Genomic DNA, 13,117 nt, shown 5'->3' with positions numbered 1-13,117 from the left:
CTATCTATGACCGTTAGCAGTCGTCGGAGTTGACTGCTCATGTAAAATGCAGTTTAGACGCAAACAAGGTCATTTTAACCGATGGAAAAGCTGACTCAGTGACTGTATTTTAGTTTGTATTTTACTGTAGCAGCGATGTTATGATACAGCTGCTGCACGAAGCTTCATTTTGATTAAATTGTTGTAAATTATTCACATTTTGTTTTTAGTGAAATGCACGGTGCACCAACAACATCACTGAGACAAAATCCTCCACGCACAAACACAACCTGACATCTTCCAAACCTAAAGTTAACTGTAAAATTAGTATTAATAATAATATGAACACATCATGATGTACTACAACGGCATTCAACCAAAAAAACTACAAGTTCCATAGCGAACGCGCGTGACTTATGATTGATATATTATTTAGCCAATCACATATCCCTAAAAGACGAGAGCTAGTTGAGACAGAGGCGGGCCAACGCGTCACAAGAAAGGAGAGTCTATCCGGCGGGCAAACGCGGTAAATGTTGTATTTCACGCGTTGAAAGGCAGTTTAAGAATTAGCGGCTTTGAAATTTGTGCATTTCTTTGGACCCCGATCGATGCGACATGTCCGCGAGGAACGCGTCTCGTTGCGCGGAAGGCAGAGCGACAACAAGCCCACGAGGAGAGATTGTGCTTGTCCAACGAGAGTAAATAAATGAGAAGGAAGGAGAAAAGAAAGAAGGGCCCGTTCCTATTCTAGGCAGCAGCCGGAGACCTGCGGGGAAAAGTGTGTAGCGCCGCCTGACGACCGACCGCCCCGCACCGGGGCTCCGCGCTCAGGAAACCGCGGTGCCGCCGAGCGACAAAACAGCTCTTCAGCGTCAGGGGGAGCGCCGCCAACAGCTCTCCATATGCCATCACAGTCATAACTGAATAGGATAAGGCTGACACATTTGTAACCGAAATGAAACGTTAATGTGCGACTATTACTGAATGATCGCGTGGTTGCGACTGATATATTAGTAGGCCTCGTTTGTTTGTTTATTTTTTTAAAGCGTTCGTAGTTTGCACGCTGGGCTGTTATCTTATCGCTGACGTTTCCAGTGAAATCATGTCATTTTTGCACAAGATGAAATGTACCACTTGAAGCCACTATGACGATTGTACGGTGGTCTTTCTAGTGCCCACGCCCGCCCCACCCTTTGCCAACACTGACTGACAAGCTGTACGAAGTAATACTAACCTTTTTTTTTAATTATTGTTGTGTCCTTAACCACAATGTTATGCTGACTAGAATGTAAATGAAGTAGCAGTCAAGATTGGGATTCACACACCATCCACACACAAGTTAGACAGGAGTCTAACCGGCAAGTTGCATGACACAACTGTTGATTGACTAAAAGACATCACATACACAGCCATCATGGCTGAGCAGGCGGAGGACCCGGAGGGTGTGTATGTGGAGCATCAATACATGTGCAGCGAGTGCCACCAGCTCTTCAACACGCTCGAAGACGTCCTAATCCACCAGCAGATCCACACTGGCGTGGAAGGAGACGCGGAGTCTGTGACCATCCAGGACATGTCGGAGATGGGAGGAGAGGGCCAGCAGTACCAGTGTCTGGAGTGTGGAGCCCTTCTGCTGAACCCAGAGGAACTGCTGCAGCACCAGGAGATGCACATGAGAGAGGCGGGGATGGAGGTGGAACACCACCAGGGTGAGACAACGTTCTGGATGATGTGTGTTCAAAATGAGTGAGGAATGGCTGAATAGATTGTGGTAACCTGGTCCCAGGTTAGATTCCCGGGCCAGGCAATGTGTCAAGGTGTCCCTGAGCAAGTCACTTTTAACCCATTCTGACCTGAGATCAGATTCTAAAAATGTCTTCTACATCCTGACAGTTTTCTGCCACTCGGTGGCGCGCTATGAGCTTGTAGATCTGCTATTTTTAAATAGCTAAGGCATAACATAATGCTAACACCAAAAGGGGTTCCCGCCCAAAATGGGTTAAGTAACCCCACCTCCCAATCCTCCGAGCAATCTTAGCTGGGTGAAGCTGGAAACAGATTTTCCGCCACAGGGTCTAAATTATTAAAAAATTGTTTGGGTACTGATTATAATAATTATACAGACCAGTGTTAAAATATGCAATTCAGGTGACATTGAATTGCAGTAACAAATTTATTTATTTCATAACATCTATTTGTACATTTGTAATAACAATGTTAAATTCTGTATGCCCTTTTTTACGTTCTGTTCATGTTCAAGCTCCTATTCACTGGGATAGGCAATTGCTTATCTCTCCCTAAGAAAATAATTTCATATTTTGAGGATTTAAGATGAGGTTTGTGTATCTAAACATTTTATTCTTAAATTCATTACTCATAATTTACACTTTTTTGTACATAAGCAAACATCTAAATAATACACACAGCAACTGTGAACAACTGGTACATACAAATAAAAGACAATGCTGCAGCAAGGAGGGAGGGAGAAGAGTCTTGGACGTTGGGCTGCAACTATCAATTATTATTTTCTTAGCAATAATTCCACCGATCACTTTGTATCCCATCCTCCAGAGTTGTGTGAGGTCTTGGAGACGGAGGGCGGCGGCGGTCCGGAGGCGGGACCAGTTCAGTACCAGTGTCTGGACTGCCTGGCTCTGTTTGACTCTCCTGATGTGTGGCTGGAGCACAGGCAGACGCACAGCCACAGCAGCACACACAGCAGCACGGCCACAGAGACCATGGTATGGGATAGGGCTGACCCTTCCAAGTGTTGTTTGTTGCTATGCTAATCGATGCCAATGAAACCGTTTATTCCTTAGTTCTTGAGTGTGCTCCATTAGGCAGTCATTGTGCCCTTAGTGGGACATGGGAACTCGTAAGTTATATCATCACAGTCAACGCATGATCGTTTTTCTGTCTACATGTTTTTGGTTGATTGTTGCGAGTTAATTTTCAGGATTACATGTAAACCGCATATTCCTCCGTCATAACAGGAATATGTGCTCCAGCCCGATGGCACCATCACCCCTCTGAACAGTGTGCAGAACTACATCTTGAGTGAGCAGCAGGCAGGGGAGATCTTGGCACAGGTACTTGCTGGTAGTGTACACACACCTAATTTCAGGGGAATGAATGGAATAAAGAGAGTTTAGAGGTTTCAGAACCATTAAGTATTATTTTTGTATCCTCCCTGCTTTCTATCCCAGGTCCTCGCTCAGCAGCAGCAGCAGCAACAGCAACGACGGCAGCAGCAGCAGCAGCAGCAGCAACAGAAACGTAAACTACAACAACAACAGCAACAACAGAGGAAGCGGCAGTCTGTCCCCAAGCTTGCTGCCAAACCTCCTCGTTCCGCCCTGCTCCCTCCGGTGTCGGCCAGCCCCGGCTCAGCCACCATGCACCTGCAGATCCTTACAGCCCAAGCCCTGGCAGACAGCTCCACCACATCCAGGCTGCAGCACGCCAAGCTGATGCCCGCTCTGCTCGGCTCCTCGGCAAAGCTGGGAATCCTGGAGAATGGCCTCCAGAGGGTGGAGCTGAGACTGGCCCCTGGTGGCCTGCAGGAAATTAAACTGGAACACCACCAACAACAGCAGCAGCAGCAGACAGAGGTGGTGGTCATCCATCCGTACGAGTGCTCCGAATGCTCGCTCCTCTTCCAAACTCCAGAGGACTTCCTCCAGCACCAGGGGGTGCACTTTCTGGGCCAGGACAAGGAGAGCGGGGATGCGGCGGGGGTCATGACGGGTGACGAGGAGGAGCGGGGTAGGGAGGAAGCGACGGATAAGACCGCCGAGGAGCCGAGGCCGAGGCAGGTGGAGGAGAAGAAGGCATGGTGCCAGCGGCAGCAGTGTGACATCTGCAAACGCACCTTCACCTCCGTCAATCGATTGGCTGCGCACAAGCGCGTGCACGAGCAGGGCACGCACGAGTGCCCCGAGTGCGGAAAGATGTTCAAGAAGGCCACCACGCTGCAGACCCACATGCGCACACACTCGGGCGTGGCCAGGTACCTGTGTGTGGACTGCGGTCACGGGTTCAACACTGAGATGACCCTCATCACGCACAGGTAGGAGGGAAGGGACAGCACTGACCAGTATAGATTCTAGTCCAATTTGAAGTTAATGTGAGGTGTTATGTTGTAGGACCAGTATGGTTTGCCGATGTAAAACAAAAGTAAGATTACAGGAAAATGTACATTTAAACCATTCATTTAAGTTTTATTAACAAAACTCATTATAATATTAGACACATTAGTACTGTGTAAGTAATTACAAATGCAACTGTTCCTATTATGTAATAAATTATAATGACGTGAATTTGTGATTTTGCATATATTAGTTCATTGCAAAGTAAAATGTCGCCATTTTTCGTAAAATGTCTCTTAATATAATTCATGTCTCTTAATATAATTGTCTTTCGTTCCCTGACAGGAAGTCCCACACGGCGGACCCCCTGCATAAGTGTCGGTTCTGCAACAAAACGTTCACCAACATGACCAAGTTCCTGTACCACCGCCGCACGCACATCGACCGCTCAAGCACCACCGCACCAGTCACCATGGTAGCAGAATAAGCCTATAGCCTCCCCATCCGGCTTGTCAGTAGCTTCAAAATGGACTTTCTGTTCTTTATGCCGGGATCACACTTCATCCGTCAAACATGGACGCTGCTACTTCACAACTATGCATTAAGTTGTAAGCAAGGCTCCAAGCAGCTGTCATTGCAACTTTGATGGACTGATGATATACTCTCATCAAAGATTTATTTACACCTAACAAATGGGGTAAAAGCACATGTGGTTCAAACGGCTATCACTTTATGGAGACAAAATTGGACGCCTGCGAGGTCTGTGTTGCAAATTTATTGCGTGGTTGACATTCTCTCATTTGAAATGAGTTAGGGTCATGCACTCCACGTATTAAGTGTGATCCAGTGCTAAGTCGTAAACAACCTAATGGTCTATTTCTTGTGCAGACTGTCGTTTTTAAGGTCGTTTAGATAATTTAGAATGTCCCAACATTTATAGCGGTGAGGCTCTAATTTATTACAAGTTGTTTTGTAATTTGAGCAATCTGAACAGAAGCCTATTTCCATTTTTCGTTGTACGATGGTTTTCGCACAATGAAAATAGCCGCTCTACATGCTCACGATGAATTGTGAGCTTGTACATACCGCTAGTCTATTTTAGCTATTTTCTTTTTTATTGTGGAACATGTTCACCTACAAGTAATGACATGCCCAAACTAGGGACGCCAGGTTGAAAGTGTCTAATCTACAGCTGAATTTCTTGTATTTACAGTCAGTCTAGTGGTGTGACAGGCAGCGTATGCTGTGGTTGCACTCACTGGGTAAATGCCTGAAATATGGTGGTTTGAGATGTACTGTCTGCTGATCCTCTGTAGGTCCCTGTCCCCAGTAAAGCATCTCCATCTACCCTGGCCATCATCCAGAGAGCCAGGGAGAGGAGGGAAGCCAGCCGCGCCCAGCAGGAGGCCATGAGCACCCTGCTGGCTCCTCTCACCGAGGTGGAGATGGAGAAGGAGAACATAGCAGTGGACACAGCCCACAGCTCCCAAAAAGCATCTGATGAGCGTGAGGAGGAGGAGAGGCAGGAGGACAAGAGCAGCAAGGATGTGGCTACACCATCCCCAGCGGATGACAGTGGCCCCCGACAGGTAGAGGAGACATCTGAGACGGATGTAGCTGTGAAGTCTGCCTCCACGGAGGACAGTAGTGCAGGGGCTCCTTCTGTCTCCTCTGACCAAGCAGGGGCCGCTCCGGCTGGGCTCCCTCCCGTCAAGGGTCCCTTCCCCTGTCGTTCCTGCACCAAGTCCTTCCATTCACAACTTCAGCTGCTTCACCACCGACGAAAGTCGCACACGGCGGAGCGGAGCTTCCACTGTGGCGTCTGCGCGAAGTCGTTCAAGAAGCAGATCCACGTGCGCAACCACCTGCGGACGCACACGGGCGAGAGGCCCTTCCAGTGCTCAGACTGTGGCAAGACGTTCTCGTCGCACGCCAACCTGGTGCGACACAGCCTCACTCACTCGGGCGTGCGGCCATACCACTGCAACGTCTGCGACCGCACTTTCTCCCAGTCGTCCAACCTGCGTCAGCACAGCCTTCTGCATTCGAACGCCGCCAAGCTGTCCTGCCCAGACTGCCCCGCCACCTTTCGCTGGCCCTCCAAGCTAGCCACTCACCGCTACACCCAGCACCCGGGGGCTCCGGCCCCCTTCCCCTGCTCACACTGTAACACAGGCTTCCTGACCAGGAGGCAGTGGGAAACCCATTGTCTGGATGTGCACACCGCCCAGGTCCAGGTCGCTGCGGGCGGAGAGGTGGGCACAGGAGAGCCCCTCGCCCAGGGAGCGCTAGGCGGGGATCCCTCCACCTCAGAGCCCTCTACCTCCACCGCCGGAGAGGGAGAGTCGGGGGCTTCAGGAGCTGCTTCGGTGCGGGGAGGGTTAGATTGCAACATCTGTGGGAAGAAGCTCAACTCTGTTGCCAACCTGCGCCTCCACCGGCTAAGCCACTTGGGCGTGGGCCCTGGGCGGCCCCGGGGCAGCACCTTAGTCAAGAGGCCCAAAGCCCACCAATGTCCCGTCTGTGGTAAGCTGTTTGTCTCCGCCTCGGGGTTAGCGCTCCACCAGAGGGTCCACACCGGAGAGCGGCCCTTTCCCTGTCAGGTGTGCGGCAAGCGCTTCCGCCAGAACACACACCTGCGGGAGCACCTGCGCACGCACTCAGGCGAGCGTCCGTTCTGCTGCGAGGTGTGCGGCAAAGGGTTTATCCAGAGCATGCACCTGTCCGAGCACAGGCGCACACACACGGGCGAGCGGCCGCATTCGTGTCCACTGTGTGGAAAGACCTTCAAGACCTTCTCCAACCTGCGGAACCACAAGAAGACCCACGCCCGGCAACAGAGGCGGGACGAGGAGGCCGCCGCCCGGGAAACCAACGCCGCTGTGGCGCTAGTGGACGCCTCGGCCGTGGAGCTGGCCAATGGGCAGACTCAAGTCATCCACATCCAGACCACCAGCCTGTCACAGGTCAGATTGGACTCTTGTTGTTTTTCTCAATTATTCGATTTGATTAATTAAAAAAAGTAATCTATAGACTAATCGCTTAGAAGATACTGATAGTTGCAGCCTTAGAAACACTAAACACACCTGATGAGGCATTATGTACTGAGGTTATGATATGAAGGTGATGGAGAAGTTATGAGGTCTAGCCTAGTGCAGTTGACAGCACCAGATGTACCTGCAATCTGAGTCCTGACCAGAATGTGTAATAGACATAAAAGTGGTAGAAAACAAAACAATCTAGTCCAAAATGTTCATTTTTCAGGAAATGAAAAAAATGAAAACCTTATATTTTGAAAACCAAGCAATACTGCCTCATCAATGTTGGTGTTGTGACTTTGGTGTTTTAAGCATTAAGATTTAGCTTTTGAAAAATAGCACATCTACAAGCTCATATGAACTTGCGCTATGAACTGTTTTTTTGAAAATGTGGCGCAAAAATGTAATATTTAATATTTATTCTTTCAGAGCGAACGTTTTTAACTCAAATCTTTGCTTCTGGGGAGGTCCCTGGAACAACATTTTCAGATGGGGGTTGGCGGCCAATTACATATAGCTTCTGGGGTCCTTGACATGAAATATTGAGCACCACTGATATAGAAACATAGATATTCCAGAAAACTGACAGGATTTTATTTAGAAGAAATTTTTTAAATTTCGAAGTCAGGTCTAAATGGGTTAAAGATCTACCTTGACCTCCCATATGTACAGTTGTTGTCATCACCAAGCCAACGTGTCTGTCTTCTTCGCTCTCCAAACCCAGGGCACCGGCACACCCACCATCATGTGCAACGAGTTTGGGGAGACCATCGCCATCATTGAGACCAGCGAGGGCGGGGAACTGCCCCTGGAACAGGCCTTGGAGATCTACCACCGGGCTCTGGAGAACGGCCTCACCATGGAAGCTGTGGCTGTGGAGGGAATGCAGCTCCTCTGAGAGGACGGAATCTTTTTCCATTTCAACAACCCCCCCCAGTTTGATGTGCATTATGCCCCGGACCCCCACTCGGTTCCATTCTGTACACAAGCCATCTTGTCTGAACATACCCGATCGAAGGATTGACGACAAAATAAGGACTACGCCCTTCTTATGCACATTTATCCAAAGGACAGGGGACAATAAGCGAACAGGGTGAGGACAGGACACGCGAGGACTGGAACCCAGGACCTTTTCTGTCCTACCTGTCCTGGACTGAGAGAGTGGAATACCAGGACCAGCTCACCATCCTTAGAGGAACTGTACTGCCCGACCAAGGAAGGAATAGAGCACTTATAGTTCCTCTGGTATAGATTTTACAAATGCATTATGAACTGACGTAACGTGTTGGCCACAGTAAAAGGTATCCGGGAGATAAAGCTCTTAAGTTATTTTTCTCATCGTCACTACTCAGGCAATTAACTGCTTTCTAAGCTTTGGCCTGTGGGAACCTTTTATGAACTGCTGGACGGAAAGTGGTTCGATTCAGAAGTAATTTGAGATACCAAACCCCCTTCCCAACGGTGTTTGTTCAGATTAAACAGTGACCTTATCCAATTTAGATGGCCAAATTCCGTTTTGTGTCAGACGGGCATTATGATCAGGCAGTTGTTAAGTCCACTCACCGCCTCAAGGGAACAGTAGGTCTGCATGACAATGAGTCTGCAGACTCTGCACTGCAGCTCCGTTGTGGATGTTTATGCTCGATTTGCCTTTGGCTGGACCACAGGTCAAGGTCATTTGTGCTGGCTGGACCACAGGTCAAGGTCATTTGTGCTGTGTGTCGGATGAATGACCATTTTGTCAAATATGATTTTCTTATGATTTGATCAAATTGTTTACTGTTGATGCGCATTGCATTATGTAAAATGTTGTAAATATAACCAATAAATGTTTTCCATGATCCTGTATCAAGTAACCTTTATTGCCAATGTAAATCCCTTAGTCAGAAGTTATTTACCTAAGCTAATATTTGTGCCATTCAGAATAATCTTATCTATACTGGTTGTCATGAAGTGGGTAGGATCATTTGATGTGCGTTCTGTAAATTGTGGATGCATTCAAAATCATTGCCAGCAGTATTAGGTAATAAAATAAGATCACTGCCATCTTGTTTGAGGACTAGTGTGATAGGCAGGGATATCGGGCTATTTTAAAGCATTATTCTTCTAATAGTAATCAATGCTAGTGTTTGTTCAGTAAGGGTCTCCGTCTCTCCAGGTCTTAACAGAAAACACATTTTCACAGTGGCGTGCACAGACATTTAGAGGGGCAGGTGCTCAAGTTAAAAAAAGGGCACCTTGTGCAGCGCGTGGAACCGGCCGGTTGCCTTAATCTATTTTGGGCGGGAACCCCTTTTGGTGTTAGCATTATGTTATGCTTTAGCTATTGAAAAATAGCAGATCTACAAGTTCATAGCGCGCCACCGAGTGGCGCGCTATGAACTTGTAGGTCTGCTATTTTTGAAAAATCCAAAAAAAAAAAGCTTTTTTTTTCTTTTCTTTTTTCAAAAGGGCACATTGCCAAAAGGGCAGGGGGTGCTCTAGCACCCCCTAGTGTCTATCTGTGCACGCCACTGCATTTTCAGGTAGGTTGCCTACGAGTAAGAGTACCCATTTTAGTGTTCCAGCTCCAATTGTGTCAGTTTATTATCACTTGTTTATCTGACTTGCATCTTGTGAGTTCTGTCTCCTGATTGGATAAAATTGGTATCCAAATTTACTAAAGAGCTGTTCAGTAGATATGTTACTGAACTGAACTAGCAATTGTTACTAAATATTTTAACACTCCGTCATCTTATCACCTACCTTTAATCCTGTCTTGGCATCTCTTCTTCACCGTCAACTACCTAATCTGTAATCCAATTCACAAGTGTAGTAACACAAGGGGCAGTGTGTAATGGTGTCATGAACTGTATGCGCTAGCTAGTACGTTTTGTCTGGTGAATGTGTGTATGGCACAAAGTCATGACATTTCACTGGGAAAGACAGGTCAACTTGACCAGTGCCGAATCAGTTGTCGATCACCAGTGATAGTAACAAGATGAGCATTTAATTGAACACCTAGTTTTATTTGTATACTGAAAGATACAGATACAAACTTAAATTATTGATATAAAGTCCTCTCTTGCATACTGCAACAGCAAAACAAGGAGTAGAACACAAAAACGTTAATATCCATATTTATTACTGTAGGTCCCCCCCCTCCCACTTCATGTGTACTGTGTGTATTTTACCTTCGTAAATGGGTGTCTTTAAAAGTCAAACTTAAGCTCAATTACACTTTGTTTTAATATAGCGAGTCTACTGACTCTACAGTAAATATGTACAACACAACCAAGTCTTGCACAAAGACACAACCGATAATATTCGACCCAACCCGTTTCTCTTTGTGATTAGCGCCCTCCCCCTCGGGTTTTCGCTCTCCGCACGTACAAGAAAATAAACTAATAAAAAGGAGGTGCGGAGAGAGAGCAATAAAGTGACAAAGGGAGGAAGGAGGGAAGGAAAAGAGGTGCCGGTGGAGGACAAACACATGGCGAGTCTAAGAGTCAAACTTAGTACAGGGGAGTGAGCTAAAAGAGCAGGGTGTGTGTGTGTGTGTGTTTGGGGTTGGAATACAAGGTGAAACATACTGTGTATTACTGCTGAATGAATTTAAAAAAAAGGTCCCCGTTTCCTCATTGAAATTGATGAATTACAATATAGATATTTGTTTTTAAAGAAAAGTGCACCACAGGTCCTTGCCGAGGTGAAGGATTCACTAGAGTAGGAGGAGATGGGACCTGCCTCCACAATAATAAAAACAAACTACCAGGAATAATAAAGTAGCTGGCAGAGACGAGCATCCAGGACCAGGGTGCACTATATGATGGACAAAGACAAAAAGGAGTAAATATAGTTGGAATAATACAGTAAAACATCATGAACTGGAGAGAGTAATGCAAATGCAATGCTTAATAAAAAAAAACAACAATCACATTTGTTCTCTTTAAAAAAACAAAGTTAATAAAACTGCTTGGCAACAGAGGGGCCCGTGCGGGGCCCCGTCGTCGACCTTGGCTTCCACTGCTTTCATGACACAAAACCCTGGTGGACCAACGTGGTTGAGGCCAGTAAGGAAAAAAAACCATTCAGTCCAATCAGGATCCAGGATGTGCCTGTTGCGACTGTCTTGCCCTGCCTCCTTCCTTCATGGCTAGCGAATGAGAGGCACAGGAATGCCTGGGTTTCCTACCTACGGGCATCTGCTTCAGGCCAATCATGGGAAGAGAGGTCTTGGCCAGATGGATAAGATATTATTATATTTATATATTTGTTCCATATATATTTGCAGGAATGATGGCACTGCTAAAAAATAAAAAATAAAAGTTCACTTCAAAGCTTTGTTGTGTTTTTTCTTTCAGTCAGTCATTCAGTCGTTACAAGACCTCCCCCGAAAGGTCATCGTTTCAAACGATTCAAACCGAGAGAAGGGGGTGGGGTGGGGGGGCAATAAATGGATCTCTATCTCGATGCGTCTCTGCCAGTCCGGTCAAATCCAGTCTTCCAGCCGCCGAGGGCCCAGCCCCCAAGAACGAACGTCAGCTGATGACAAGCCGTTTCCGCTAAAATCGAAGACGCTTCATTGAATTTATTCCTAAAATAGTATAAAACAAAACAAAATACATTTTTGAAAGACCAAATGACACCCCCCGGCCCAAAACAACAACCATCAATGGTTAATGAGAGAGCTCTAAAAATGACTTTTCCACTGTCTCACAATGGAATTTATATGCCAGAGTCTCTTGGTCTAAAATATGAGATTCCTGCTCGTGGGCAGGTGAGGAGCAGATGAACAGAACAGTCCATTAGTTCAACTGGCATCAAACGGAAAGCCTTGTACAAGGTCACTAATACAGGGTTATAATTCAAGTTTGGGGATTCAAGTCTGTGTATTTTTGTTGTAATGCAAGTTTTCTCTGCCACTGGCATTTCACATGTCCTTTTTTTGGTATGACTGGAATTCAACGTATTGAATAACAAAACACATCAATGCCCCGTATGTACGTTTCATTACATACTCATCTTCAACATGGCTCACTCTTTTTCAACATCGCTCTCCGTTCTCTGAAGTTGGCCGCTTGGGATGGAAAATAAACGTATAACGTGTCTGGACCAAGAGGAGAGGATAAAAGAGTGTGAGTGGCAGAGTGGAGCGAGAGAGGGTTGTGCGGAGTATGTGCGACTTCCAACACAATCTAATCTGTCAGGGTTTCCCCCCCCCCCTCATCTAGAGGACTCCTGTGATTCCCGCACATCTTCTGGACTCCCTTCACCCTCGGTTTCCTCGCTCCCCGGCGGCTCTCCTTCTCCGCCTCTGGATCCTCCTCCGTCTCCCATGTGGGTCCCCGAGGGCCCGGGGAGGGACAGGTCGCCCATCCCCACGCCGGCGGCGGCGAGCTCGGAGGGCGCCGCCGTCTGCATGATCTTCTGACGCACCTCTCTGATCTTCAGCTGCAGACACACCTTGGTGGGGAAGATGTCCGAGTAGCGCGTCTGGAAGGCTGCGGTGGCCTGGGCTGCAGGACGAGAGAGGGGAATTATGAATACAAATGAAAAAACATGACTCTGGGCAGGATATAGAGGGTATGCGCATGCATGAAGTGAATGGCAGATCGAGGAATTTAATGCAATCAGATTCATCTTTTATGTTTATATGTATGGGCTGTCAAGGCCGGAAAGTAGTTTTTGCCACTCAGTAGGCGTTCCCGCATAACTTCCGGGTATGATGATGATGTCACACGCATACCCTCTATTGTCACACTAAAAACTAAAACAACTCCCATCTTAACCACATTAACGCTGTATCCTATATGGGCAAATTAACCCACTTGAACTTTATTCCCTATTCTGGGGCATTTGGTGAAAAAAGGCATAGCATCAAACATTGACATAGCGTCAAACACTGGAGCCTCCATGCAAGGTAATGTGGACGATGTAGTCATAAAAGTAAATGGCATTTCCCGGTATAGAGGTGTGGCTTTGTGCACCGTATTGTCTTGTGCAAATTACAACTTTTGGGAACAAATT

The 13,117-nt window shown here is 47.0% G+C and overlaps 2 protein-coding genes across 4 annotated transcripts in view; one reads left to right on the top strand and one right to left on the bottom strand.

The window, feature by feature from the left end:
• Positions 1 to 1,396: 1,396 nt before the first annotated feature.
• On the top strand, positions 1,397 to 8,949 carry znf526 (zinc finger protein 526; the record flags this gene model as incomplete). Of its 2 annotated transcripts, XR_013790275.1 has the most annotated exons (8): positions 1,397 to 1,691; positions 2,554 to 2,723; positions 2,976 to 3,071; positions 3,189 to 4,051; positions 4,416 to 4,545; positions 5,387 to 7,036; positions 7,833 to 8,781; positions 8,813 to 8,949. XR_013790275.1 is itself a non-coding variant. In XM_079504569.1 (7 exons), the coding sequence occupies 7 exons, from the start codon at positions 1,397 to 1,399 to the stop codon at positions 8,004 to 8,006; spliced, it is 3,378 nt and encodes a 1,125-aa protein (XP_079360695.1). In that variant the 3' UTR covers positions 8,007 to 8,949. The 2 variants fall into 2 exon arrangements, 1 of the variants encoding a protein (XP_079360695.1); XM_079504569.1 differs by having other exon boundaries at positions 7,833 to 8,949.
• Positions 8,950 to 10,095: 1,146 nt separating this feature from the next.
• Positions 10,096 to 13,117, bottom strand: part of cicb (capicua transcriptional repressor b) — a 64,347-nt gene continuing 61,325 nt past the window's right edge. For both annotated transcript variants that reach the window (XM_079504579.1, XM_079504578.1), the window contains exon 20: positions 10,096 to 12,606. In XM_079504579.1, the coding sequence (XP_079360705.1) occupies positions 12,314 to 12,606 (293 nt within the window). In that variant the 3' untranslated portion in view covers positions 10,096 to 12,313. The remainder of the gene's footprint in view (positions 12,607 to 13,117) is intronic.

This window comes from Electrona antarctica, assembly GCF_951216825.1.
Source record: "Electrona antarctica genome assembly, chromosome: 6".
Classification (NCBI taxonomy): domain Eukaryota; kingdom Metazoa; phylum Chordata; class Actinopteri; order Myctophiformes; family Myctophidae; genus Electrona; species Electrona antarctica.
The sequence above is the reverse complement of the archived record's forward strand: the minus strand, read 5'-3'. Positions and strand labels throughout refer to the sequence as shown.